At 42.1% G+C, this 27,968-nt stretch overlaps 1 protein-coding gene and 1 long non-coding RNA gene across 4 annotated transcripts in view; both read left to right on the top strand.

Moving 5' to 3' along the window:
- Window positions 1-8,194, top strand: LOC116995182. 2 transcript variants are annotated; one of them, XR_004417673.1, is made up of 2 exons: window positions 1-3,994; window positions 4,873-8,194. It is a non-coding gene; the product is annotated as an uncharacterized LOC116995182 (long non-coding RNA). The 2 variants fall into 2 exon arrangements; XR_004417674.1 differs by having other exon boundaries at window positions 4,844-8,194.
- Window positions 8,195-9,836: 1,642 nt separating this feature from the next.
- BEND7 (BEN domain containing 7) overlaps window positions 9,837-27,968 on the top strand; it is a 47,953-nt gene continuing 29,821 nt past the window's right edge. The window contains exons 1-3 of one of the 2 annotated variants that reach the window (XM_033057589.1): window positions 9,837-10,125; window positions 13,919-14,002; window positions 24,480-24,779. In XM_033057589.1, the coding sequence (XP_032913480.1) occupies window positions 10,065-10,125; window positions 13,919-14,002; window positions 24,480-24,779 (445 nt within the window). In that variant the 5' untranslated portion in view covers window positions 9,837-10,064. The remainder of the gene's footprint in view (window positions 10,126-13,918; window positions 14,003-24,479; window positions 24,780-27,968) is intronic. The other variant, XM_033057590.1, reaches the window with a different exon arrangement.

The raw sequence follows: 27,968 nt of genomic DNA, 5'->3' as shown, positions 1-27,968 counted from the left end.
TATTATATAATAATAATATTTTCTTCCTTTGCAGTCCCATTGAACTGTCTTTCAATCCAGAAGTCTTCTCACTTTCAGTTTTCCGATTCTCTCCCACATCCCTCTGTGGCTGGGGCAGAGTGAGAGAGAGCCTGTGCACTGTCTGGGATTAAACCATGACAGACATTATATCTCAACTAGAGACAGTACAAAAGGAAGGAGGAAAGCCAACTCATACACAGTATATGTGAGAAAGATGCAGTTGCTGTCAGGTGACTCTTAGAACAAAAATCTCCGAGTTTAAAAAAAATAAATAAATAAGGTGTCAGGGAGGGATAAAGGGGACAAGGAAGCAGCTGATTAGTTTGTGTTGGTGAAACAACTTTGGCAAGGTTGGCAAGTAATGCTGTACCTCTAAAAGCTGCCTACCAATGACTCAACTTTCCACAATTGCCCTTTTTCCAGTACTTGTGGTTCTGTGCTCTCTTGCCTCCAAATCAAAGCATGCAGTAATGTAAATCCCCACTGTGAGTGAGACAGTGTCTTGTCCTATGAACAATAAGTGGCAATCTACAGAGTAATACATCTCCCAAAAGAGTTACTGTATGCATGCAAATATGTAGTTTTGTTGGTTCTGTTTTTCTGAGGACATTCACCAATATCTCCCCAAAGAAGGAAAGAGAGAGGAAAATCTTTGGTGTCATCCATCCATTTGAGATTTCTCTTTTTGATGAGATTATGAAACCTTCTAATGTATAAGAAGTGGTGGTATCTTTATTCTTTCACTGACACCTCATGAAGAGATCCACTCCTTCTTCCTGTCTGATCTCCAGGATGCCAAATCTGTTTGACTCCTCTTTGCCTCGAGGTCAGGGCAGCATTTTCTGAGGGACATGGATTGTTGAGATGGCTGGGTCAGGTCTCAACTGGACACAGTTCAAAGCTCCTCTGTTCCTCAGAACATCTTCCTGAGGCAATATCTATGCTGGCAATTCGTTATGGTCCCTTCTTGCTTCATTATGGATCTCTCCCCCTCTGACTGTCTCCATTCACATGTGCTCCTTGGCTCTGGGGTGGGTATCTGGGGCTCTGCTTGCTGGACAAACTCATGGTGCTCATGAAAGCTCGCAGTGTGAGATCTCATCCTTGGATCACGTAATGGAAACTCTTCATCCACTCTGCAAAGGATTTCTCCAAGTCACCACTGTTCTGAGGAGCCCTCAGAGTGTGGAAACCATTTAACTGTGTTGTGAAAGCAGACAGTTCCTTCCCTGTGCCAGTCCCTCATCCATGCAGTGATCCCTCAGATGACATCACTGTATAAGATATTTTTAACACAGTGAAATGTATGCTTTTCCAAGCTGTATTTCAAATTATCAGTTTAGATTCAATTAGATCATTGCTATAAATCCAAAGCTTGACTATTTTGTTTTCTACTGCTCCTGTTTTGCTTTTCAGGGCAGTCCTGGTTTGGTACCTCTCTGTCTCACATGTGATTAATAAATATGACATTTGCTGTCAGGGCTGTAGTTAGGCCTTTAAGTTCTCCCAAAACCACTTGCAGAGTCTTGAGAGCTCCCAGCAACTGAGCTTGAGTCTGGAAGCAATAGTGTTGCTCATGTTTTCCCTAGATCCAGGTTTCTGCAGACCTCTGGAAAAACCCCACAGAGTCAACCACAAAGCTACTTTGAAGTAATTTCCTTCACAACATTAAATATGAAATCAAGACTGGAAAGGGAAATCTAGAAGTTATTCAAAATCTTGGAACATTCATAAGAGCCTTGTAAGCAATAAAAATACAAACTTAAAACATACATGAGGTGTTTCATTCCGATTTCTAGCTGGTTAAGTGACTGCTCAGTTTTATCTGCTGAAAGCCAACTGTCAGCCTACAGACAGATTATTGAAGGCAGCTCAAATAACCCAGTTTCACTCAAATAACCCAGATGTCATCTATTTGCCAAAGTGGTAAAACGGATCAGAATAATTTTGACAGCTCTCAGTGGTTGTATTCAGTTTATATTTAGTTGTTTTCAGGTCATATCTTTATGGGCATGCAGTTTCACTTACCTATTTGATATTAAAACAGGGGAAACCCCCACTTCAGTCAGCATATGCTTTCACTCACACACAGGAGGCAGAACTGATGCCTTGCAGCTGACCAAGATTGCAGAACTCATTTCAAGTAACAAGGGCACAGATGACTCTTGGAAACCCTTTTCAGATAAGTACATAGTTCCTTTTATTCATCTTGAAAACACTATGCCAAAAAAGACATTGGATAAAATTGCTTTTACACCATGACTAAGTATTCCCACTTCTAGCAAAGGGAGCTCTACACCCAGTCTCAGTCTTTTTTTATTAAACCAGTCCTTAACTTTCTGGGAGGGATTAACCCATCCAATTGCCCATTCTTTGCCCTCCCATTTACTTTGCTTACAGGTACCTCCAGGTGTTCTATCAGACATGTTAGAATTTCTGCTGAGGATTGCAAACTGCACTTCCATAAAATCCTGACACTGGGGATGGGCCCATCCCCTCCATTTAGTCAATTTATGCCACTCTTGGACTTTCACTTTCTTATTCACCTTTCCAAACAGCACACAATCTCCAGGAGGTCACAGTCAGAGAAACACTCAGCTGGAGGGAAGATTGAGGAAGAAATTGGGGGTAGTGCTCCACTACAGGTGTCCAAATCCCACTGCAAAGACAAGGAAAACTCACGGGGGAGGAAATGGCAGAAAAAAGGTTCTCACATTCCTAACAAACCTAAGTCTTCCAAAGTCTATGACATCTGTGTATCATGAAGGTGTCATTTGAATTTGGTTTGTTATGCTTTTTAAAGTATCACTTAATTAGTTCCCATGATAAGTCAACCCCTGCAGCTCCTGTCTGCCAGGACACACCTCTTGTGTGCACTGTTAAAATAGTTAGGAACTATCATCCATATGGATGTTACTGATTAGTAAGGCTAGTGTGGCTTTTAGAAACGTGCTTGAAATAACTGTTTGGCTGCTAATTATCCTTGATTTTGATGAAGGAATGTTTATGAGCATTGTTTAGGTTGTCTATAGGACGCATGAGTCTTTCCTATCCCAGCAGCTTTAAAAACTCATTGTTGCTTCTAAAAAGCTTTGCATTTAAGAACAGCTAATTACTGCCAAACTGGCTGATATGTGAGATATCTGATGAAAAATCTGTTGTTTCAGGAACAGTATTTGTAGCTCAGCTTATGGCACTATATCATCAGAGTCCCTAACGAATCAGTCCCAAGATGTCACTAGGGAGACTGCGCTTTTTTGACAGCAGTGGCCATTTGTGGCTGTTAAAGAATCCAAAACATCTTGGAGGAAAATGATCATGCTGCCTTTTTTTTGTTGTTTTGGTTTCTTGCTGTTGTTGGTATTTTTGTAGCTATTCTTTCTAGCACTCCAGCAGTGCAGGGCAAATGATGTGAAGCATTGAACATCCTTACTCCCAGCATCGCTGTGCACTACACGTACTCAAACAACAAAGTCTTTCCAGGAAAGGTGCAGTTACAGGAGTAATCCCTGCAAATACAGACTGGGTTGTCAAACTGCATGCACTGCATTTTAGATCCATACAATTGTCTCTTTCTTCAACCTTCCCCAAAGCAATGTATACGCTTAACATCCCTTGGGTTTCAGACATTTTAGCTGTATTAATAGACACCACCACCCAAACACCAGCTAGATCTAGTTGGATGGTATAAAAGCACATAAAAACATCTATTTTTCTTCTACTTTCATGCATATAGAAGATAAATGGTTGAGCATAAAGTATTGTACTTCTGAGTTCATTAGCATGTATTCAACACAGGCAGGAAATCTCAGAAAGTTATTACTAAATGATCATAGTTCTCTGTTGTCAGTTTGATCCCTGCAGGATGTGTCCATCTCAGAGAAAATGCCCATGCAGGTGCACTGGCTGCCTCGGCAGAGAGGTCAGGCATTGAATGGGTGATGGAGTCTTCAGTATCTACACATCTCTGAAGGTAAATCCAGGGGGGTCACATTAATGAAAATGCTGCTGTATGTATCTTACTGCTGAATAAAAGCACCTTTTTCAGATGTTGTCAGTCTCCAGCCTGACAGAGATTTAGAATTCACATAATCTCTCTTTTAAAAGTGCATGTGTGAGTAGATTTTGAACTCCATTGTACCTTGCAATGAAATTTTATTTTTTAGAACTGAAAAGCAGGCAGGTGGTTATGAATGTGTCTGAAGCTATTTCACCAGCCTGAAATATAAGTACTGTTGGAAAACTTTTAGGAAAATAGAATATCACCATCTTAGTAGGAGCTACAGCAACTTTTTGTGAATTTATTTTAGTTTGCATCAGTGTTCTGAGCTACAGGGATTATAATTTAGTAGAGAAACTCTCATTGGGAGAGGGGATTGATGGCATTGAGGCAGCAGCCCTGTGAGTTGACAGGGATGCTAATATAGCCACAGCAGAAGTTTAGAGAGCAGATCAGAGCAGCTGGGTGGGCTGATAGAGAGGATCAGGGCAGCCCAGAGGAGCAGTAAGAGGATCCAAATAAGTGGATTAGTAGCATACCAAAGCACACATTACTTTTAGTTTTCAAACTCCCATTGATTTTACTGCAAGTGCATTTACTAATGTGTGGCAGGAGAAATGGAAGAGGATCAAGGCAGAATCGAGACAAGGAGAGCAGGTCCCTGTGGCAAGCTGGAAACAGCAAGAGGCTGGGCTGGGGAGCACAGCATAACATCCCCACATCAAGCTCAGTCAGGACTTAGAGGAGGATGGCTGCTGCCTGGGCTGCATCCCACAGCCTCAAGGAGATCCCTAATGGTGTTAAATGCTTTTGTTCCTGCAGCTGATGCTGCATTCCTTTTCCATCCGTAGCTCCAGCGATTGCATCACTGCACTCTTCCATCTGCCTTCAGCTGCTGTGGCTGAAGCAAACTGACACAAAAATGGAGGAATGATGAGCAGCATGACCCTCTTGGAACTCTCCCTAGCAGGGGGCTCGCTGGGCTGCTGGACGCTGAGCTTGCTGCAATTTGTGCCTGCAGCATCCATCAGAACTGGGACTGCTGACTGCTGTGCTTGGGCTGGCATGATTGACATTGACTCTGGGATGACCCAAAGCTCAAACGTGCCCTTTTTGAGGACACCAGTCTGGCTTTGCATTTCATCTCTTAGGCAGAGGTGGTAGTGATGAAAAGACACATCCAGACTGAAATTTCTAAGCACTATTACTCTTTATATAGCACAAAAGTTCAGATTTCTAGGCAAAATAACAAGCCCTGCTCACATGGCCCTCAGCTCCCTTGAAGCACTTGGGTTGTAAGGGCAAAATTAGTTCAGCCCATATTTCAGAGAAGCAGAGGATGTCCATGTATATGGGCAGATTTCTTTTACTCCTTCACATCCACTTTCATAAAAAAGAACATTGTTGAGACCTTTTCTTCTTCATCCTTCAACCACATCTGTTGCTTAGACACCTTGGTCTCCACTCCTCCCAGAATTCAAATCCAAACACTGGTTTGTCCTAGGGAAGACTTAAAACCTTAATATCCTTATCACACAAGTATTGGATCAGAGTGGATGACCATCAAGCATTGACTCTTAGAATACAGTGCTTTTCCTTGCAACCTTAGTCCAAGCTGTACATAAATTCACAGAGAGGGGGAAAAGTCCAGCCTTACAGTCAAAAGGAGGTTTGCATTCTGATATGGAAATGTTCAGAAGGTTTGCATTCTGATACGGAAATATTCAGAGGGATTGTGACTGCACACACAAAGAACACTTTGTACATAGATTCAGTTATATTCTTTATTGTTGAAACAGTTCTGGAATGTTTTGGTCTCCCTGAGCTGCCAAACAGACGAAAACATTGGTCCGTCCTGTAATTTTTTTCTTTAAATTACATGAGAAAGATTAGCAAGCAGCAGAAAGGACAAGAAGGCATTTCAAAACTGTGTTCCAAAAGAAAAAGAGAGTAAAGACAGAGACATGAAACATCAAGTACTGTGACTCAAATGGTACAGGAAAAACTTAAGGAGGATTGGAAAACAAGTTAAACCCCACTCCTGACTTCAGAATTCTTCAGGACATACAGACACCTTCCTTTCTAATATCCAACCCTTGGATATGCCAGCCTGAGGGAGCCTGCTGAAAGGGCAGGTTTGTAGTGAAGCAGCACAGCACAACGTGGCCTATTGTCAGCTCGGGGGCTGACACGGTGCTGCCCACATATGTCATATGACCACAAAACCACCGCTGGAAACACTCACTACAGTGTATCAAATCTTCAGTGCCATTCATTACACACAGCTAACCAAAATAGCTCACCTATTAACCTGTCACCTGGGCAGCTCCTGGTCTCCAATTTACCTCTTCACCCTTCTCCTGCTTCTGAATACCACATGGAACCTGGTCAGGCTACAAGACGAGTGGTAATCATGGTGCTATTAATATGACAGTCAGCAGCCTCTTCCCACTTCACACAGCCTCACATGAATTCCTTGACATTAGACTTTAGGACTCAGATCAAATCACTGAGTTTATGAGAGTTTCTCTAGTATAATTTTTCCAACTGAAAAGCTGAAGGGGTTCTTAGTACACTTATTTAATTCTCCTCAGCCCTAGGACTCTTCTTTGTCCTGTGCCATCCCACTTCTGAATAACAAAATATTATCATGAACTGGACACACCTGGAAACAAAGAAAAAGGGACATCCTGGTGGAAGAGCATTGCTGCTGTTAATACTGAAATATTACTAGATTAATTATATTTAATCAGTTAGCTCATGATCTGAAATGAAAAAGAAAAGTATTTTACACACCAGAAAATTGTTGGAAAATTTACTATCAGTTGGAACAGGGAGGGGATATTTTTGAAAGTAACTTGAAGCATAATACAACATTAAATAAGAAATAATCAGGGATGATCATACTGACTTGGGACATGTTGCAAGATAAAGCCCTTATTCAGTTGGCTAATTTCATGGCATTTTGAAAAACACATTACTCAGTTAATGGTCTGAGGAAATACTTTGAAACCAATCATGAATAAATACAAAATGCTCAGAATTTTTCATATTTTCCACCAGAAAAGAAAAAAAAAACTACTGATGGGTTCTTAATATGTAATAACAACATGATACCGAGACAAAAACTGAAATACAAGATGAAATTAAAAGCTGTCTGTCCCCCAGAGCCAGTGTAGTTTATCCTAAGTCACTTGGCTGCCACAGCAATGCAGCCAGTGACTATCTAGGGTGACACAAGGCAGCCATTCTAGTGGGATAAAGAGGACTTTCATCTCTACATTGCTCCAGCTGGAATAATGCAATGGTGGCCTGTGACAAACGAGCAGATGATCCCAGCCCAGTTTTAGGGTGCCCACCCCAAAATGCCCAACAACAGGCCCACAGCTCCCTGTACATGGGAACCTTTGAGTTTGTGTAGTTTTTTCTAAGTCCCAGCTGAGAAACACCAGCAGTGCAGGACAGAAAGCTGTTTCCAGCTACCAGATCCTCCTACGTGTTGTGTGGATAACTACAAGACTTTGACCTAAAGTCACCTTGTCCTAGTTTCTAATTCACTTTTATGCAGATGAGATGGCAGGATCAGGGCTGTGGTATCCACACTGGCTCATACTTTCAGAAATGAAAGCTGCAAGATTTATTCATCTGAGTGACCACAATTAGGTTAGCTTGCCGGATCAGGCTTATTCTGCATGAAAAGGATAGTTCTCTCTAATTCACAAAAAGGAAAATGAGAAATATTGGTGGAAAAGGGAATATGCTAACTCTTGTAAAACATTAGTGGAAACTGCATTGCCCAGACTGAAATGTCATTTAAAACCACGGGTGTCCCTTTAAGCAAAATATCAGCACAGGGAAGGAAGAACTAAAACCAGTAAGAGAGCAGCTGATAAAACACTGCCATCACATTTTCATACATTATACCCCAAAATGTTTCACAAAATTGAGTAAGAGAGGAAAACAGAAAGTATTTTTGTACCACATTCCTTTGGCATATGTAGGATAAAGCCCATCATGTGAGCTGAACTGTAAATGAGGGCCTTATGCTTTATAAAAATTCTCCTATTGTCCCAGGAAGGATGAGAGTCAAATACAACAGTTTGAGCAATGCTCTAAGTCCTGTAAATAAAGTTAGCCTAGCAGATAGGAATCAGCAGACTGTTTGGGGAGGGGGGAGGAAAAAAGAAAAAAAAAAAAAAAAAAAAGAGAGAAAATACTCTTTTTGTAGGAAAAATTTAGGCACACTGCTGCTCCATTTCAGACCTAACCTCAGATCCAACTGTATCAGAGATTAATTGGGCCCACAGAATCCAGCAAACAGTCTATGACATCCATCTACCTTTGCTGCTTCAGCATCCTCCCAAAAATATATAATGCAGGATTTTAAATAGTACATTAGCCCAGTTTCCTTTCACAAAGTCTTACAGAGAAGTTTAGGAAAATTCCAAAAGTAGCATATTGATTGCCTCTGGGATTTTCCACTTAGCAATTTAATAGAAAATTACACCCCTACCCAATCTGTGAGGTTTCCATAACCTCCCTCGTGAATTTAATTTTCCAGCATATAATAAATTTCACCATTAGGCATATTTTCTGATATTGCTTCACCATAAAGGCTATTTCCCAATTTTGCTTTTTCAGAACCATGTGTACCCTCTGTGTGGTGTCTGGACAGCACCTTGCACCGAAGAATTCAGGTCTGACTATGCTTTGCACACAGTTAGGATACAAATCACTACTGTTAGTATTCCATTTGCTTCCCTTTTGTTCATTTTATGTCATTATTCCAAGTGATAGGGTCGGTCAATATTACTGGAGCTAACGGGATTCTCCTGGGTACTCTGAGGAGACCAAGGCAAGATCTGCATTTGCATCTGTTCAAGTAGGCGTATGCAAGTATCACATAGTCTTCTCCTTGTCACAACACAGCCTGACTACATGTAAAACACAAGATGATGATCGGAGCTGTGTTTGCAGTTATCAGTAGTCATAACTGTAAACGCCTGGGTCCTTTCTCTACAGGCAACAGGCAAAAGCACTCTCGGCTGTAAAAAAAAAAAACCACTCCACCCTCAGTGAATTTAGCACAGTGAGCTAACTGGAAGTGTGGCTGAAGGCGTCAAGTGGTGAATAAATCAAAGCACTAATTTCAGCTGTGTTTGGGCCAGCCGTATGGCTGCAGTGACCTCACGGTGACCGTCGGGAGGGCTGCCAGACGCCCTAAATCTCGCTCCTCCAGAGAGCCGAGACTCTCTTCCTCTTGCTAAGGCGATCCAGTTTTTGGCTGAGGGACTCTTCCTCTTGCTAAGGCGATCCAGGTTTAACAGAGCTCAACATCCCTCAGCCCAGCTGGCGGCTCGGCGCTCTTCTCCAGGCCTCGGTCCATGACACCAGCGGACACATCGCTGCGATAATCGCTGTAAAACACGGCAACAAACAGGTGTTGCCATCAGTTCCTGAGGTTTACCCACTTCCGCACGCCAACTTCACCCCCCCTCCCCGCCGGCCCCGGCCCGGTCCCGATAAACACGAGGAGTTCCCCCCGCTCAGCCCCTGAGGGAGCCGCGGGCAGCACCGCGGGGCTGAGCGGGCAGCGCCGGTGCCCGTGTGTGAGGCGGGAGGGGGACACAAAATGGCGCTGCCCCTCAGCCCCTCGGCCCGCGATGGGGCCGAGTGGCGGCGGGCCGGCCCCGGGGTGGCGGCGGCTCCCGGCCGGCGGAACCGCCGCCTTCCTTCCCCCAGCAGGTGGCACCGGGGTCCCGGCGCCGGCGGCGAAGCCATTGCGGGCCGCCCTTTGCCGCCGGGCCGCGGCCGCGCAGCCGGCGGGGGGGAAGGCGGCGGCATCGCCCCCGCGGGGCTCCCCCCGCCGCACCCCGCTTTCCCTCAAAGTTCGGGGCGGGAGCGGAGGGGAGACCGGAGCCAACTTGTCCCGGATCCCTTTATTCGCCGCCGGAGCCGCCGTCTCTCCCAACCCCCGCGTGTATTGCTGATCGGAGGGACGGAGCTCGGTCCTGTGTCCGCCCCGCTCCTTCCTGCCCGCACCATGGAGTTCGCCCAGAGGAAGAGGAGCAGGAAATCCCAAAGCTTTAAATTGGTCAACGAAGGTAAGGCGGGGGCGGCCGGGCTTTGTTCGCTGGCCGGGGGCAGCCCCGACTTTTGCCCCGGGGGGAGCGGGGCGTTATGAAACGCCGGCGCCCCCGGGCCGCCGCTCCCTCCCGGCTCTGTTATTGAACTCCGCAATCCTCTGCCTCAACTCCCCGAAACCATTGCACGCCTTTCTTTCTTTCTTTCTTCTCTTCTTTTTTTTTTTTTTTTTTTTTTTTAATTTTATTTCTTTCACCCCCTTCCCGTTTCCTCTTTTTTTTTTTTTTTTAATTATTTTTGCATGTGTGTTACGTGTTGTTGCAAAATCACCACCTCGAGCCTCCCCCCCACCACCTCAGGTGGACGTGTTATTTTTTTTCAAACAGACCCTGCACAAAATAAAGTTGGATCGTGTTTCGTGGTAAATCCTGCTTGGGCGGGGGGGAGAAAGGGTAGAATCGGGAAGCGAGCAAAAAATAATGACACTTGAGCAGGGACAGAGCTCCTTAGTATTCAACTCTTGTGGATTTATTGTATTTGGGGTGGTTTTTTTCCTCTCCTCGGCTGTGTACATCCGTGTATTTCAAAGAAAAGCTGAATCGAGATTGCTTTATTAAAAATCCACGCAGGTAATTAATTGTACATGGGCAGGGGAGAGCCACTGGCGTGTAACTTGTTCGCTCGGGGTGTGTTTGCTTTTGGAAAAGAGGATATTTTAAAAGCGATCGTGAGGGGAGAAATATTTGAATTCATGTCGGGCAAGAAGCACATCTCTGTGTTTCAGTCTTGTTGTTGTTTTCTTTAATTAAAGGGGGACAAAGATACAGCCGCTGGTAGGCATTTTAACAGGTGGACTTCCCACCCGTAGGGATTTATTTTGATTGGGGATTTGTCCCTTCTCTGGCCGATGAGATGTTTTTGCCCTGATGGATTTGACTCGAGATCGTTTCTCCTTTTGTGTTCCCAAGTATTGGACGGGAATATCTCCATGAAACGCTGTGTGTGTCCTGCATGCCAAGTTCAAGGCAGGTGACTGCTTGGGTGTAATGTCACACTGGTGAAAAGGGGGACACACACACGAGTGTCAAGACTTGCTGTCTGAGGAGTGCTCTGCAAAATTGCATTTGAAGCGAAGAAATTCAAAGATGGAAATGAACTCACTGGGTGGGAATAGTAAATAATGACTGCTGTACCGTGGTGGGGGGGTCTGGGGCATCACACATGGTCCCTGTTAAAACTAGAGGGGCAGGGACGTGCCAGATGTGTCTGAAATGCACTGGAGGTCTGTATCCATTAGCAAACCTATCAAGGGTGTAATTTTTACAGAGAACAGGTTTGGTTTGTGGGGTTTCACTGCTGAACATGCTCCCAAGTTGGAGGCAGAGTTAGTGTAGACTGGGCTGGAGCATGGAGGTGGTGAAAGCAAGATGTGGAAAAACAAAACTGAAATTGTGCCCTGTTTTTTTCTGTCCTTACGGATCTGTAAAAAGAGTATGTGCCAGAAATAGGTGACTGGTTTGCCAATCTCAGTTGCCACTTCTTACAGGTTTAGATATCTCTCAGTGTATGAGACAATCTATTTAACCTTATTTTAACAGGTAAATCCAGTTATGATGGCACATTATTAATAATATTTTATCTGGGGTCTCTTTTTGGATGTAGAAAGTCAAATGGAAAGCTACACTAAAAGCATATCCTAGAGGGAAAATTATGCCTTTGTACTTTGAGAATGGAGGAGATAAAAGTCACATTTTGTATGTGAGTCTGCACTCTCATACTCTTTCCTATCACAGTTGATTAGAAAGATAATTACATATAAATAGTTGTCTCTTGTAATTGGCCTTTGCCTCTTGCAGGAGTTATTCTGTAATGTCATAGTTTAGTGTTTACTGTTGTGAAATTGATATGGTTTTCCAGTGCCTGGACTCTGACATCCAAGGCAAAAAGGGAAACCAGAGAGAAAAGGCTGTGCTGTGTGAATTGGTTGGTGACACACCATCTGCTGTTGATATGTGCCCATACAATGCTTATTCTGTCCCAAAAATAACTTCAGAGTGCCTTATCACAAGGATCAATAATGACCAAATCAAGAGAAAATCCATTCCTGTGCTGAAACGCAGCCACCTCTGGAGTGGAATGTGGTGACTTTAAGGCAGCAGCTGCAGATCAGAGGAATATTGTGACCAGCTGGATGTACAGGGGAGTGCTAGAGTAGAAACCATGTGTAGTCTGAATATCTAAGGACCATAAGTCTCTAAGTCATTTGAGTCCCAGTTTCCACATACTTGTTCCCACCGATCCTGGAATGTCCTTGAGAGGCTGGAGGTGCAGAGTGTGGCAGGTAGACCCTTACTGGCACTCAGGTGCCACCAAATCACTTCACCACACCCTCTGCTCAACAGGACAGCTAGTGATCATGGAAGGCAGCATAAATCCTGCCAGTTCAGTCATATGAAAGAAGCTTTTGCTTCCTCGATGTCATATCTCAAACTTCACCTTTAACCATTTCACTGGCTGGGTGTGCTGGGGAAGCAGAGGAACACTTCGTGTAGCACCTCATCACTGACCTCTCCACTCCTGTGGTGTGACTCTTTTCCCCTCATTTTCTTTCCAGGCCCTTCTCATTCAATTGCATTGCTGTGTTAGGCTCGATTTTAGTTTACATACTGGGTTGTTCCTCCTCTTGTGCCTTCAAGACAGCCATACTGTACAAATAAACAGCATATAATAAAAAAGTGACTTCCAGGAGACTTTTCCAATGCTGTGGCTGTTTGGTCAGAGGTGCAGGTGTGCTGCTTGTGGGAGAAGTAGCTGCTTATGCCACCCTCCACTTGTGGTACCTTTTAAGTGAATCCCCCAAAGTCCCTTCCATTGAGTTAATCTCTGCCTCACTTTTTGTGAGGCAGGTAAACACAAAACCAGTTTACAGAGGGAGTAGCTGAGAGGATTGGGAACTGGGAGGGCATTGAAGGAGTGAGGTGGGGAGGTGGCTCTTTCAAGACACTGAATATATTGTTCAGTGTGAGCGATTTGCCGAAGGACAGAGTGTGTGCCAGTATCAGAGTCAGAAATAGCATCCAGGAGAGCTGCCTTCAGACACTTTTTTTTCTCCTTGGACTTACTATTCCCTCTGTGCACACATATAAACAAAACTCTGGTTTTAGTGAACACCTGCCTGGGGTTACAACAGAGGCCTTTACATCAAAATATTGTTTTATTTAAAATAGAAACTCAGTGGTGATTATTTTTTTTAATATCTCTGTATATGAGATGCCAATGCTAATTCTTCAGGTCATCACAGGCATTAATTTCTATAGGTAAATATCCTAAGGTGTCCCTGATCCTCCTTTCTTCACAATTGGGAGGCCAGTGACATCAGTATGAGTCAGGACAGCTGAGCAATACAGCCCTGATGTACATTGCTGATTCCTTACTGAGGTGAAGTTTGAAAGTTTGCATTGGTCTCTGGGAAGGTAAAGTTTTCATTATAAATCTGCTTTCCTTCTGTAAAGCAAGAAGCCAGATAATTGGCATCTGGTGGGATAATTTGCTGTGAAAATGAACACAGTAATTTAGGGCAGGCGTAGCTATTCCCTGAAATCTGTGAAATATTTGAGCTGAGTCTCTCCAGTGTGAGCAAAGGTTTTTTAGGAGGTGCTGATACAGAGCACATTTTCTGTGGTTAATTTGATGTACATGAAATAAACTGCAGATATATTGATAAATTGTGTAGTAAAACTGTAGCAATGTGTTCAGTGTTCATTTTTTCCAGATCACTTGAATTCTAATTTTTTTTATCGTTTTTCATTGCAGATTACCATCATGAGATATATAAGATCTCTGACTACAACAATGATGTTAATGGGGAGGCCAAAGAAACACAACCAGCTTTTTTAGGTATGTGCTTGTGTTGATTAATTTTTGAGCAACATTGCGTGGCCATTTGCAATTAGGGAGGAAAAAACCTCTGTGCAAGCACAGAAAGCGCCTGCCATTGTTTAATATGACGCTCTTTTCAAGACCCTTTTATTCTATGAATTGCCAATATATCCTTTATTAACACTGCTAAAAGTTGTAATTTCAGACATAAATGTTTATTAGTGTCTACACACAGTGCTAATTATCACTCACTCAGAGAGCCAGATGCTGACTCTGCAGTTTTGCAGCTCTGTGCTCACCCCATTTACATTGCATATTCCCTGGCATGCTTCACTGGCAATAGTTTGTGTAATTGGGGTATTACATCTTTGACATCTGGATAACAGAAATTCAATTTCCAGGAAGCTGCTATTTGTTTGGTTTTGCTTCTGCCTTGGGTGGGATAGAGGATTAATGTGCTGTCTTAATGTAATGTCCTTTCACCTCTGGAGCTTGCCTGCTAATCCTGCCATGGCAAAATTAAATTAAATCAACAGTTAAAAATGTGTAAAAAAAATACAGAAGTAATATAGAGTCTGCAGCATGATATCTATTACAGCATATCAGTGACTGGCTATCAGTGAATCTCTACCTTTCTTGTGTGCTTTTTATCCTGTACAACTCCTCAGCTGCAGAGTGCTTCTTCCTTTCCTGCGTCTATCCCATTTCAGCTACATCCAGGACCTCACCTGGATAAAGCCCTTCTTGGCAAAGATTAGGCAGGCTAAATTCAAAGAAGCAGGGGCCAGTTTTTTCAGGTGTATAAAGCAAGCTTGTGAGCACTTTGTTTGGGCTTTGGAGAAAACAAATGCCTTTGCAGCAAGAAATTTGGGGGTGTTTGCCTCTCCTTTTCAGCATCAGGAGCCTAAACATTTTTTGGGGCGATTTAAGGTTTCTGTAGTCTGTGTGTGTTGCCCCCTGAAGCTGGCAAGAAGCACTGAAATGTGGGAATTGGTACCTGAAGTTAATCTGCATGCAAAATGCCTTTGTCTCTGAAATTCAAAGTGTCACATCCTCTTCTAGAGGTCAGCAGCAAATGAGAGAAAATAGGAAGATATGTTAAAACAGGGAGTGGGAGCTGCCTTAAATTTCCTTCTCAGCTTCTCACCATTAAGATTTTGATCCCTACACCCCTTTCCAGGGAGAAGCAAAGGCAGCTGCAGTTCTTTGTGTTTGGATTTCATGTACTGTAAGCATTTTTGGTGAAGTCTGATAAACCTGATGGAGTGAGCTCCACCAGAGGTTTACTTGTAATGGTTTTTCTTCCAACTCTTAAGTTATGATAAAGCTTTGGCAAGAATTAGGCATCAGCCAGGGTGCTCCAAGAATGTGCAGAAGTCTGTGCTTTGACATTTGTGCTGTGAGTCAGACCAACTGATCTTGATTTTGGCTTGGCTGCTGTGTTGTCCTTAGATTTGTTTAGGTTTTTCTTTTTTAGTATGTCCAGCTTTTCATTGTGACTGAAGGTGCTCTGGCATTTAAGTGCCTCAAGTTCACCTATTTCAAGAGTCAGTCAGAATTTAACCTTTAAGAATGTGAATCCTATCAAGGATCTTCCTTATCAGGTATAGTCAGGGTATAATCTGTGCTTCACTTGATTTCACTACTTCATGCCAAAATTTATCTCAAAAGGATGTTTATTCCAACTTGTTGATTTAGAGTCAAGTTTGTTCACCAGTTTAAGTGATCCATGGGATCAGCAGTTGAAAGCTCAGTGTGATGCAGCCTTTAGCATGGAATGGATGCTATGATACAGTATTTAAACTATTACCTTTAGGGAGGGTTAAATGTTAGTGACAGTAAATGAATGAAGCTTTATGAGGAATGGGATGAGGAAATGCCTTTGTTGCACGGCTGAGCATGGTTAACTCAAAACTGCTGTTGAGAAGAGGGGAGCTGGGGTAAATGAGTAAATCAGGAGAATCTAGTTTGTTTAACATACAGAAAAACTAAGGATGAAATGTCAAGAAAGACCTTATTAACCTAAATGGTCATTTTTGCATTAGCACAGATGGGCAAAATATAGCTTTGTGTAAATGTAGGCTGAAAATTGGAGGAAGCTTCAGTGCAATTAAAGCAACATGGTACTGGACATGACCTCTGATGATTGCCATGGTGTAGAGTCCAACTGCTATCTGAATAGAGCTTGGGAAGTTTTCTCATGTAGTGCAGTGTTGGGAGTGGGAGATGTGACTTCTTGTTCATTACCTTATCAGAACAAAGCACTGGGGGAGAGGACAAGCCACCACATCTTTCTAGATGAAGGACATGCTAACCACAGTCTTTACAAAATTGCAGGGGAATGTGGAATATCACTACTGTATTTTGTGGGTGAGGACTAGCATGTCTTTTGTTTTGAAGGAAAGGGCTTAGTTGTCTAGTACCAGGAGAGAGTGCTCAGGCTGAGAAGGATGAAGTGCTTAAACCTCAAACATGGGTGAGATTTAAAAATGACCTGACTTCAATTTTTCCAGTTAAGTCACAGGGCTCCTAGCCCAGACTTGGTGTTACAAGCCTTTGAAGGGGCTATGTACACCTGTGTCTTGTGGATAGTGATGATTAAACTTACAGTGTCTATTAAAAATCTTTTGCATACACCATATTGGTTTCTTTCAGTCTTAATATTTTATTACCATCACAAAAAAGTGGAAATACAGTATACTTCCACACTGAGTGTTTTTACAATGCTTTCAACTCGAAATTCAGGCTCTATGTTTGAAAGGTTAATGCAGAAAACTAATTATATTATCCTGGTAATCAAATGTGTGATGAGACATTTGTCTGTGTAATTAACAGTGAAGAACTTTTATAGTTTCATAAAATTGCATGCTACGCACAGTGTGCTTGGAGCATTTGTTTTGAAGAGATGTCCAAAACAGAAATGTTTATGACTGATATAAAGTGGAACTGAAATGTACTGTAATGCAGGTGTCTGTGCATTTTACAGCATTTCACATTGTTGAAATGGAAGGCAGCAGATTAATAACTTCACTGTGTCATGGTAAAAATAAATAATGTGTTCTTGGAGCAGGGGAGCAATGCATAAGTTACTCACTAATTTCAAGAATTTATTCTGTCCCAGAAATAATATCCTTTGCAATTTATTCACAGAGAAAAAGTTGACTTAACAAGTAACTCCACAGACTTGTGTTACTGTTAATAGGATTATATCCCAAGTCTGATTGTTGCTGTAGTGGCTTCTGTAATTAAGACTTCATAGAAGTTTATTTTATGTATCTGTGTTCTCTAATGATCTAACTTTGTAAAGTATTTCCCTTTGGAGCTAAAGCATGGTCTTGGCCTGGGATATTTCCAAGAACTGGGGGAACTTCCTGCATATCTATTATTACTTTTTTAATTATATGATCCCATTAATATATACTTTTATTGAACAGTTGCTCACTTGTCCTTTCCCGAGTGATTTAGCTGGCACAGTGTGGCATACAAGTGTGTAACTTGGGCTTCTGTAGCTTCTCCTGTTGGGTGTTTTGAAACTGTTTCACCAGACTCTTCCAAAGATTTATTTTGTTTGTGGTGGGAGTGGGCCCCTTGCTATGACCCAGTTTCCAGAGAAATAACCCCCAAATCCTGAATGGTCTCAGGGTTTAATCCTGGTTTTGATTCTGCAAATTTCTTTGCTTACATTAGTGTTTGTGGGGCTTAATAACTTTGTCTCATGATAAGGCAGGGTTATCAAACCATATGTTTCTGTGCTTGCTTTGAGAGTAAGAGGTCTGATTGGAGGGTGATCCAGTTTTCCTGCATATTTAATCCTAGTGCTTTGTGTGGTGACATGAAATAGGAAAGTGCTTTGAGGTGATGTTTTAGAGCATTGCTGAGATGCCTCAACTTAGACAGTTTCAGTGTCCCCACGTGTTACTTTAGCAGAGTCAAATTCTTCAGCTCATAACTATGTTGCCTATGTGACCCTCTGACACTGTTCATGACAACTGCCCTCCTTGCTGACTTGGGGTTTAGGTTTTTAGTTTGCCAAGGGTGTTGCTACCTGTGTTCTTTCTTCAGTGCAGAATCTTAGAGGCTGGCAAAGCCCTGGCGTTACTTTTTTGGGTTATGTGTGCTTACCCCATCAGTTTAGTTACACGGATGCCCGATTCCAATTATGCACAGAGAAATCACAGTGAGATTCCACGTGATTTAGGAGACCTTTGCTCTGATAAAGAACCAGGCACATGGATCCTCTATTTTCCCCATGCTGACCTCCGCAAATTTCTGTTTCAGCATGACTTGTAGGTACAAGATGACAAAAACATACCTTGGTTTCTGAAAATTATGATTTGATGTGGATATAGTTCTTGCTGAGAATGGATGCCGAGCTTCCTTGTAGGATAACTGTGTCTGAAGGAAATACCTGAACACCATGTAGCATTCCAAAAGGTGTTTTGGTGAGTTCAGCCTGGCTGAGCAGTGGAGACGTGCGCCCTGCGTGCACGTGCTTCCCGATTCCTTGAGCTGCTCTGAATCAGCCCTTACAGTCTTCAAACACAGCAGGCGAGTTTTGCTGGCCCCCTTCCAGAGAGGGCAGCAATCAAGTGGCATCTAATAAATTGCAGTTTAATATGCTTAATTATATAACCCTTTGCACTTATGTTTTATTTTTTGTTGAGTTTTCACGCCATATGCTTCAACTTCCACTTTTTCTCACCTCTGGAGCCTGTTTCCATACAAAGCAGGCTCATGTTGTCAGCTCACATGTGCTTGTCTGGCTGTCAGTCACTGCCATTCCTACCCTTGCAACAGCTCCACCACTTTCAGCCCAGTTGGACACAAAGGTGGAAATCTGAGATAAAAGTAACTTCAGTAAGCAGCCTGATCCAGGAAAAATCCCTATTTGTATGTTCAAGAAAGAAAACAAGTTCCATAGGTATTTCATCTGCCCAAAAAAATATAAAATTAAACTATAATTAATAGCAAAACTGTATTTTAAGAGTCAATTCATGAATATTTCCCAAAACAAAGAGAAACATAAATGCTGGAAATAAAGAAAGTACAGTAATTTCACAACTATAAGGCACACCCTTTTGACTAAAATTTTGGTCTGAACCCAGAAATGTGCCTTATTATACTCCGGAGCACCTTCTATATGGACAAAGTTCAGAAGTTTGCCAACCTGGAAGTGTGAGCTTCAAGCTGAACCGCAGCCAAAACAAACCCCAAACACTGACAGTGTCTTGGGTTACAATACAGGACGTGATCAAAGTATCTATTTTATCACTATCTGTTGTGACCAGGTAGGGCAGTGATCCTTATCTCTGTGGGAGATATTCTGCTAATGGGCCATCCATTGAAACCAGTGGGGCGTTGTTCTTTATCTTTGTACCCCCCATCCTTCCTCCAGGGAGTTATCTTCTGCTAATGGCCATTGAGTCCCACTGTGTTACTGATAAAATTACTGCATCCCACTGAGCGTTGCTCCAGCCAGTGGGGAGAGCCAAGCCTTTCTTGCCTAGATAAAAACTGAAATTCTAGGACGCTGAGTAGCCCTTTCTCTACTGGACTCTAGAAAAAAATGAGATTTCTCCACATCACTACTAGACCTCTGGAAGGAAACTACACCTTCTACAAGACCACTGCTTCAACTAAACCACATCTGTCACTGCAAGAAGACTGCAGCCACCATTTAATCAAACTGCTACCAACACCCTGCTTGACAGGGTGTCAGGTTGTACTCTGACTCTGCCAGGGTTTGGAGTTTGTTTCTTTGTAGTACTGTATTCCTATTTTAATTTCCCTAGTAAAGAACTGTTATTCCTAATTCCCATATCTTTACCCGAGAGCGCCTTGATTTCAAAATTATAATAATTTGGAGGGAGGGGGTTTACATTCTTCATTTCAAAAAAAGGATCCTGCCTTTCTTAGCAGACACCTGTCCTCCAAACTAAGACACAAAGTCAGAGTACAACCTGACATTCCATCAGGGTGACACCCTTCAGTCAGGGTGTTGGTGGCAGTCCCATTAAATAGTGGCAATGGTGGTTCAGTTGAAGCACTGGTCTTGTAGAAGGGTCTTGTAGAAGGGTGCAGCCTCCCTCTGAAGGTCCAGCAATGATATGGAAAACAAGTCCGGTTTTCCTCTGGAGTCCAGGCTCTCCTCCCTGACTGGAGCAACGCTCAATGGGATAAAGTAAATTTATCAGTCACACAGTGGGACTCAATGGGCCATTAGCAGAAGATAACTCCCTGGAGGAAGGATGGGGGTGCAAAGATAAAGAACAACGCCCTACTGGTTTAAATGGATGGCCCATTAGCAGAATATCTCCCACAGAGATAAGGATCATTGCCCCACAGAATAGATACTTTGATCACATCCTGTATTGTAACCCAAGACAGCACGGCTGGTGTGCTTGTTACTAATTCATTACTTTGTTGCGCACGGATCCTCGCTAAAAAAAAAAAAAAAAAAAAAAAGTGCGCCTTTTATATGGACATAGTTTGGAAATTTGCTGACTCCTGGAGGTGCACCTTATAATCCAATGCATCTTATAGTCGTGAAATTACTGTAATTGCAAAATACTGGACTAAGACAACATGATGGTTATTTGGTTTTGCGAGTCAAAGGAAGAAAATATCAAATAGAGACAATTGTCCAACCTTAATTTTGTTCACTTTAAAACACACACATTAATACAGACATGGTTACTACTACTCTAATACCAAGATGAAATTAATGCTTGAACATATGTATATGGTTGCATATAATTTTATAATTGTTTGCAGTGCTATGATAATATTTGATAAACTGTTCAGGAAAAGTGTAACAACATGTTGATAGATAATGTGATATATTAGGTTTAATAAACATAATAGTGAGAAGATGGATAGGCATATAGGAGTGAGCAGTGTAATAAATGAATTGTCATTAATATGTTGTTAACTGGAGTTGTTTACAAGTCTGTTGCTTCAGACAGCTGCACGCTTAGCACGTGGATGCTACTGCACCCTGGAACAGTTCTTGCTTACATTTGTTCCTCTGTAATTTTAAACATTCTTGCAGCTTTTCAAGCAGGAGGGTTTTATGTCCTGTACACTTTCAGTAAGGAAATAGATTGAAATGATTTTTGAAGAAATTACTTTTTATGATTGTGTAGCATTTATTAAAAGGCTTTGTTTTGCTTTTTTTTGTTTGTTTGATTTTTTTTTGGTTTATAAGATTACAGTCAGGTCACACAGGAAAATAATAGGTTGTTTCTAAGACGCCATCATGCAAACAACTGTAGCAGTAGTTATTGAAAATTATTAATATGTTTTTGGGTTTTTTTGTTGTGACAATTGACATCTCTACATACAAATTCCTAAATAGTGCTCTAACTTGCCATGGTTCTATTTTGAGTAGCATTTTGTAAGTGTCTTAGTGTTTTGCTAGTGACTACAATGGTTTCAGATAAAACCCAGAGATTTACATGGGGTATCCAAATGGCAAATCCTGTAGGCAGCCTTTGGAGGCATCCCCATCTCCTTGGGAGTGGTGAGGAGCTCTGCTGTGTGAACAGAGGCTGAAGTATGCACCACTCTCCTCAGGCCTCAGCATCTATCTTGGAAAGCTTTGCACAGATAGATAATGCAGATTTCTATGTAATAATAATAAACTATTTTTCCAGTGCTTTATTATTCTATTTAGCATTTAAAAGAAGGCTGACTCTTCCATAGGATATACTAGTTAGAGTTGTTGTGTTTTCTTTGTGCCTCATCTACTTTTTTTTTTCATTTTTAAATTACATGGTAATTATCTGTGAAAATTATCAGCCAGAATAGCTGATAACAAAATGCTGTCCTTGGGCTCTAGAGCTAATAGCCAAATGAGATAACCAGGGAGCAAGAAGTTAAATCTGTTACTGGTGTTGCACCCATCTGCAGATTCAGATGGTGTAACATCATCTGCTCTCCACTCCTGTGGGGAGGATGCTGTTGTTGCTGGTTAGCTACAAACTCAAAGCTGGAAAAAGGCATGACTGGGAGAGAAGGGATGTAAACTTGCACTGAAGACTAAGGTTTCTAGCCTGTAGGTTTTTAATGCCTTTTCCTGTAAAAGGGAAGACATATTTTAAAAAGAAAACAAAAAACAAACAAAAAAATCTTTGGGAAAAAATCCCAAAACCCAAATCCCAGCAAACAAGTTCACAAAGGGTGAATCTCCCTGTTAAAGCAAGGATCTACCTAAACAAAAATAAAGGCTTATGTAGGGTGCAAGTTCAGGATTTAATGTAACATAAATGTAGTGTTTTTTTCTATCTGGAGTTAAGTATGCTCATGTCACTGTATAGGAAGACTTCTATATAAAGGAACAAGGGAACAGAATCAAGGCTGAATAAGCTCAATTAACATTAATATTTTATGTAATTGGGTAACGGAAATTTAATCTTTCTAACAACATGTCACCCGACCAGCCACGTAGCACAGTCCCTGCACCCTGCAGGAGGAGGTGGGTGGGAAGCTGTTTTGATACTCACATACATTTTGCCGTTGAGTACAAATCCAAATTGCCAACTTAAAAATCCCAGGGTAATGTTAAAGGACACTACAGGAAGGGATTTCTCCAGGCTGTGGCGTGGTGCTGGGATATGGGCAGGTCCAACCGTGTACAGGAGAAAGCAGCGTGCAGTGCACAGGTGTGAGTATCACAGTAATTGGAGTCCAGTGCTACTCTGCAGCCTTTTGAGGTTGGGAACTGCAAACAGTCAACTCCTGGTTGGGCTGGGGCCAGAAAGTGTCATTTTAAAGGAATTGGTGCTGTTACTGTTAATTAAATCACACCCGCACACATAAATCTGCAGGCAAACTAACAAAATAAACAAATATACTGCAGAACTTCCTTGCAGAGGGTTTTTCTCGCTGCTTTAGCTGGAGTGGAAATGGTGCTGGAGTGTTACTATACGGGGTTAGCAAATATTTTTCTAAGTTTGGACTCAAAGCTTTCTTGCAAGCCTCCCACTCTCCTTGCTGGATCAGGGTGGGCTGGAGCCAGCTGGCAGCAGCCCAGGGAACCGGTGCACCAGGTCAAGCAGGAGGTGCTGGGATCCGGCAGAGGCTGGAGCACATTGTTCAGCTCCTCTCCCCTTCTGCTTATTCTCCTCCCTGAACAAAACCTCCCTCTTTTGGGTGCTCGGTGTCCCTGGGCACACCAGGCTTGCAGCAGTCCCAGCCACGCTGAGCTTGGCCTGTGCTGGGGAGGGGTTTGCTGCTCTTTTAGCTGTCTGATTTAGCTGCTACCTAAACGTGCACCTAAGTTTAGGCAACTGAATGGTGCTATTGAGATGATAAAATTGTTCACATGCCTGGAATTTAGCGGACTTTCAAGTACCTTGTTGAACCAGAGACGGCACACCTTGAATCTTGGATTTTTGGAGAGTAGTTTTTTGTCTTCTAAAGTTTCCTTTGTACTGCTGCTTTGCCAAAAATAGGTTTATTTTGGGAAGCACAAATAGAAATTGAATGACTAGAGGATCCCAGAAATTTTTGTGTTATGTATTCTATAAAGGAAGGTTGATTCATCAGTTTCTAGATCTTACTTATGATATTTGCTCAGGATATTTGATTTTTCTATTATCAGTAAGAAAACCAGAAGCTTCTTTCTTCAGAAAGGGCAATGAACACTTCCTTATTACTCATGAAATGTAATGTATGCTTTAACAAGCAAAGTAGCTACTATCTGCCCAAAACACATCGATTCATTGTGCAATCAGCAGTTTCATATGTTAAATTAATACTTAAACTGTGCCAGGAGTATTAAGTACATAACTTTTATTATTTAAATGCCCTGAATTTATTTGAAGCAGTCACATTTTTCTTGTATATTTTCATTTTCTTTTTAGAATCTACATTTTTAAGGCATCCAGCAATTCAGCTATCTTCAGTTACACACCTATTAGCTACTGTTTAATTTATTCCTGTATACTCCAGTATCACTAAGTTCTGTGGAATAAGGAACTGATTATGTTCATTAAAATCAATAGATGCAGTGCTGTTCTGCATGTGTGTGGTGCGGTGCTTTCTGTGCTTTATTTTTTTTTGGTAGGAATCTATCCATCATCATACAGTAAACTGATACATAAAGGGTCTGATCCTTTGGGCTTTACTCAAGGAAAATATCCACTGCTGTCAATGCCTGAATAGGATCAGCCTCTTAAAAGGACAGTTTATTTGAAACTGCTGTAGCTATTATTATTTCCTTCTGGCAAAAAATAATCTTGCTCATCAAAGCCTTAGAAACAGCATCAAGAAAGCCAAGTTCAGCTGGTCTTTCGGGCATGAGAGCTGTCAGCCATGGCTGTGTGAAAGCATAACCTGGGACATCCCAACCACCACTCAACCATCCCTTTTCTTTCTTGTTGTTATTTATTTATTTATGTGCTCCAACTCTCATTGGCATCTAAAACCATTAATTGCTACCCATTACTGTTTTGCTAATTTACAGTGATAACTGTGGCTCTGTTTTCATTAGGAGATGAAAGCCGGGAAATTAAAAAACAAATTACAGGGATGAGAAGATTACTGAATGACAGCACTGGAAGAATCTATCAACGAGTTGGCAAAGAAGGAGAAAAACTGAAGGAGGAGCCCCAAGATTTAGACTTAGTGTGGGCCCAGCGCCTGAATCCCCCCGCGGAGTCCCAGGCGAGCCTTCATCCGTCACAGAGCGGTGCATGGAATGAGTTACCAGCCCAAGCCAGCCATTTTTCAGGGCAATACGGAACTCGATCCAAAACGTTCCAAAATCAGGCTCGAACTGTGGCATCCAATGGTATGACCTGTTAGACACTCAGAATGGTGCCTTCTTTTCCCCCTCTCCTTGTTCTCCACTAGGTATCTACCTTTGTGTGATGATACATTGTACCACTGCACTGAAAGCAGTTATAGTTCAGAGTCTACAAAATGAGCACATAGTTATCACTTCAAAAAGGTGTGAAAGTGTGCACTGTGCATTCTGCTACCATCTGTCTTAGCTTTTAAAATGGTGATAGGATAGAATTACTCAATGCCTTTACAAACTTAATTTCTATACAGTACTTACTAAAACAGCCTTTGTCTTTGTTATTAAATTCATGGCTAATTAAATGTCAACCTCTACCACTCCTCTTTGCTGTGAGTAATTGTAACACTGTTGTGACACCACTTGTGGAGCAGGATTCTACTGCCTTTCATAAGGGGATGGTATCAATCTTCTAACAGGCCACTGAACTGCAGGTACAAAATTCCATCACAGCCTTAGGCTTGTATTCCAATGAGATTATTGGAGAAAAGAGATGATGGAGTCTACCTGTGAACAGCATGTACTAGAGTGTGGCCAATCCAGTACTGGCAGAGAATTGTGCCCTGAAGTAGATGGCAGTGTGCCTTTAAAATGCCTTTTTCTTATTAAGTCCCAGAGAATGGAAGTTGTGCTGCCAGATTAAAAAACTCTGCTGTCAAAACCCCACCATAGCAATCTTCTAAATATGGAAGGCCCCAAAATTCATCACACATCTCCTTCTTTGTCCTTAGAGGCCCTGGGCACTGGCAGGGACAGTTCTCTGCATGCACAGAAGTGCCCAAGCCTGCATAGATTAGGTACCTTGTTCTCAAATCCAGAAAGTGGGTGGAGCAGCACCTCTATCCCCTCAGGGGCCTGATTCAGCATGTGAGCTAAAATGTGTTGACAGGATTTGGCCCTATATGCAAGAAAATGTCAGCTTTGATTTTTTGTATGTGGAGGAAAGATTCAGTTGACTTAGGATCTCTTACAGGTTTGAGGTGGTCTATGGGACATGTAAGGCTCGGGTTGAGCAACCTCCTGGGCTGGACAGGAGGAATGCCTGGGCTCCCAGCTCTTGGAGGAGCACCCTAGGAGGCACCTCCCTTTGCAGCTGTCCTGCTGCTGAAAGGAATGCAATCTTTTGGGTTATTACATAAAGGAGGGTGTGGGCCCTCTCCTCTGGCCACCTTTGAAAAGACAATCTGCGTAGCAATTTGGTTTGAGGTGTCTGCCTCTGATGGGATATTGTGATCCTGACTGCTGCTTGGGCTCCAAAACCTGGTCTCTAGGGAAGAAAAACTTTTGGTACATTTCTGAGCAGTGAGTAAACCCTGAAACTGCTCCTCACCCAACACACAGCTCTTCTGGATATTTTAACAGCCTGATTCCCCTGATTGCCCTCATCCTTTGCATTGGGAGCCTGAGCATGAAGATGGGTATTTTAGATGTTATTCAGAGAACAGACAAAGTTCTTAAAATCTGGGTGTAGAAATGCTGAACAATACTTCAAGGGAGATACTACTCTGTGGTACTTACCAGGGTGTTTAAGTTACCAGAACAAAACTGCCAGACACAATGTTATTTCTTGGAGCTGTCAGGCTTAGGTCATCACCTATCTGCAGTAGGTGATCTAAGTCCAGAAACTCTTTCTGTCCACTGTGGATAGATACTCTATAAAAAATGAAGTTATATGTTGTATGCCATCTGAATTGCTCAAAGTTGAATGTAATAGACTCATCAAGTCCATCTCACTGGTGCGCTTATCTACTCACAGGGTAAAGGTGGTTCAAGGTTAGGCTGCAATAGACATTTAATGGGTGCTGGTTTAGAAAACATTAATAAGAAAGCTATTGACAAAGATGCCTGGAGAGGCTACCTAGAGGCTAGACCGGGTAAGAGAAATATAGTGGGTATTTATTAAAAAGACCTTCAAAGGATACACCTTGGGCAGTATAAGAGCCTGGCCAAGGCTGCATCCAAGATGGACAACAGGTCAGGAGTTTGTCACACCTTTTTAAGTGGTCCATTTGCATATTGGGGTTAATTGTCCAATTACAGTTTCAGGAAATGAAGTCACACTCTCCCAGTTTTGCTCTCCCAATTCGCTTTTGTTTCTACTTTTTGGGGCCTGAAGCTGGTGACCTTGATTCTCAGGCTGGAAAAGGATTGTTTTGTCTAATTAAACTGTGAAGAGAACTTGCTAACACTACATATGAAGTTCAGAGTTACATACTAATGCAGCACAGAATATGAAAAATATGAGAGCTAAAATTTAAGGCATCAACAAAAATAAAAGAGAGTAAAGGAGGAACAAGGCAAGCCTAGTCATTGCTGCAATAGAGGGAAGAGTAGGAGCATACTTGAAAACCAAAGGGATTTATTCAAACCAAACTTAAGGAGGTGGTTCCACAAGCTGGGGCTACAAACAGTGAGCAGCACCATGTCTGTCCTATTAGAGACAACAAACTCACACTTGAGTTTCATTTTTTGTGTTCTGTAGCAAATCCAGCAGTGATGCAGCAGCTTAATTGTTTTTGGGTTGTATCAAGATCATTTTCACTGGGTGGTTCCTGCATGCTTTTCCAGTATAAATTGGTAGCAATGTTAGTTCCAGTGAGTGAATTCCCTCTCAGCAGATCCAGCTGGAAGAAAACACTGTCCTGGGCTACTTACTGCTCATGTGGTGGAATCAACTCATGCTTGTGTCCTCTCCTTCTCTCAGTCACACAGGCAGGTATCAAATTTGCCTGCTGGCTAGCTTCCAAGAAAGAGGGAGATGGCTCTTTAAAGACTCCTTCATAAAAATAAAAAGTCTGATCTCCTTTTAAAATTAAAAATTGATTTATAACAAGTTGAAAAGGGTTGCTTTTGTCCTCTAAAAATGATAAAGATAGTGCTTAGAACAATGACTGAGAACACTCTACTAGATATTTCTTACAACATAATAACTGATCAGAAGAGAGAGGATAGAAAGAAAATAAAAAACCCTCATGAATATGTAAGGAGTCAGTAGAACCCTGCTTTGATTTGAAATATTGGTGGTCTCTTTTCCCATTCCCAGTACCTATGGTAGATTTACATGGGTAATTTCTATCAATGCTAATGGGGATTATAAAGTAAATCCCCTATGCCTCAATGGGAAAATAGACCCCTTGTTTTTCCATCAGGAGCCTGTGTGCCTGTGTGTTTTCATAAGAA

Source organism: Catharus ustulatus, chromosome 4 (assembly GCF_009819885.2).
Source record: "Catharus ustulatus isolate bCatUst1 chromosome 4, bCatUst1.pri.v2, whole genome shotgun sequence".
NCBI classification, from domain to species: domain Eukaryota; kingdom Metazoa; phylum Chordata; class Aves; order Passeriformes; family Turdidae; genus Catharus; species Catharus ustulatus.
The sequence above is the reverse complement of the archived record's forward strand: the minus strand, read 5'-3'. Positions and strand labels throughout refer to the sequence as shown.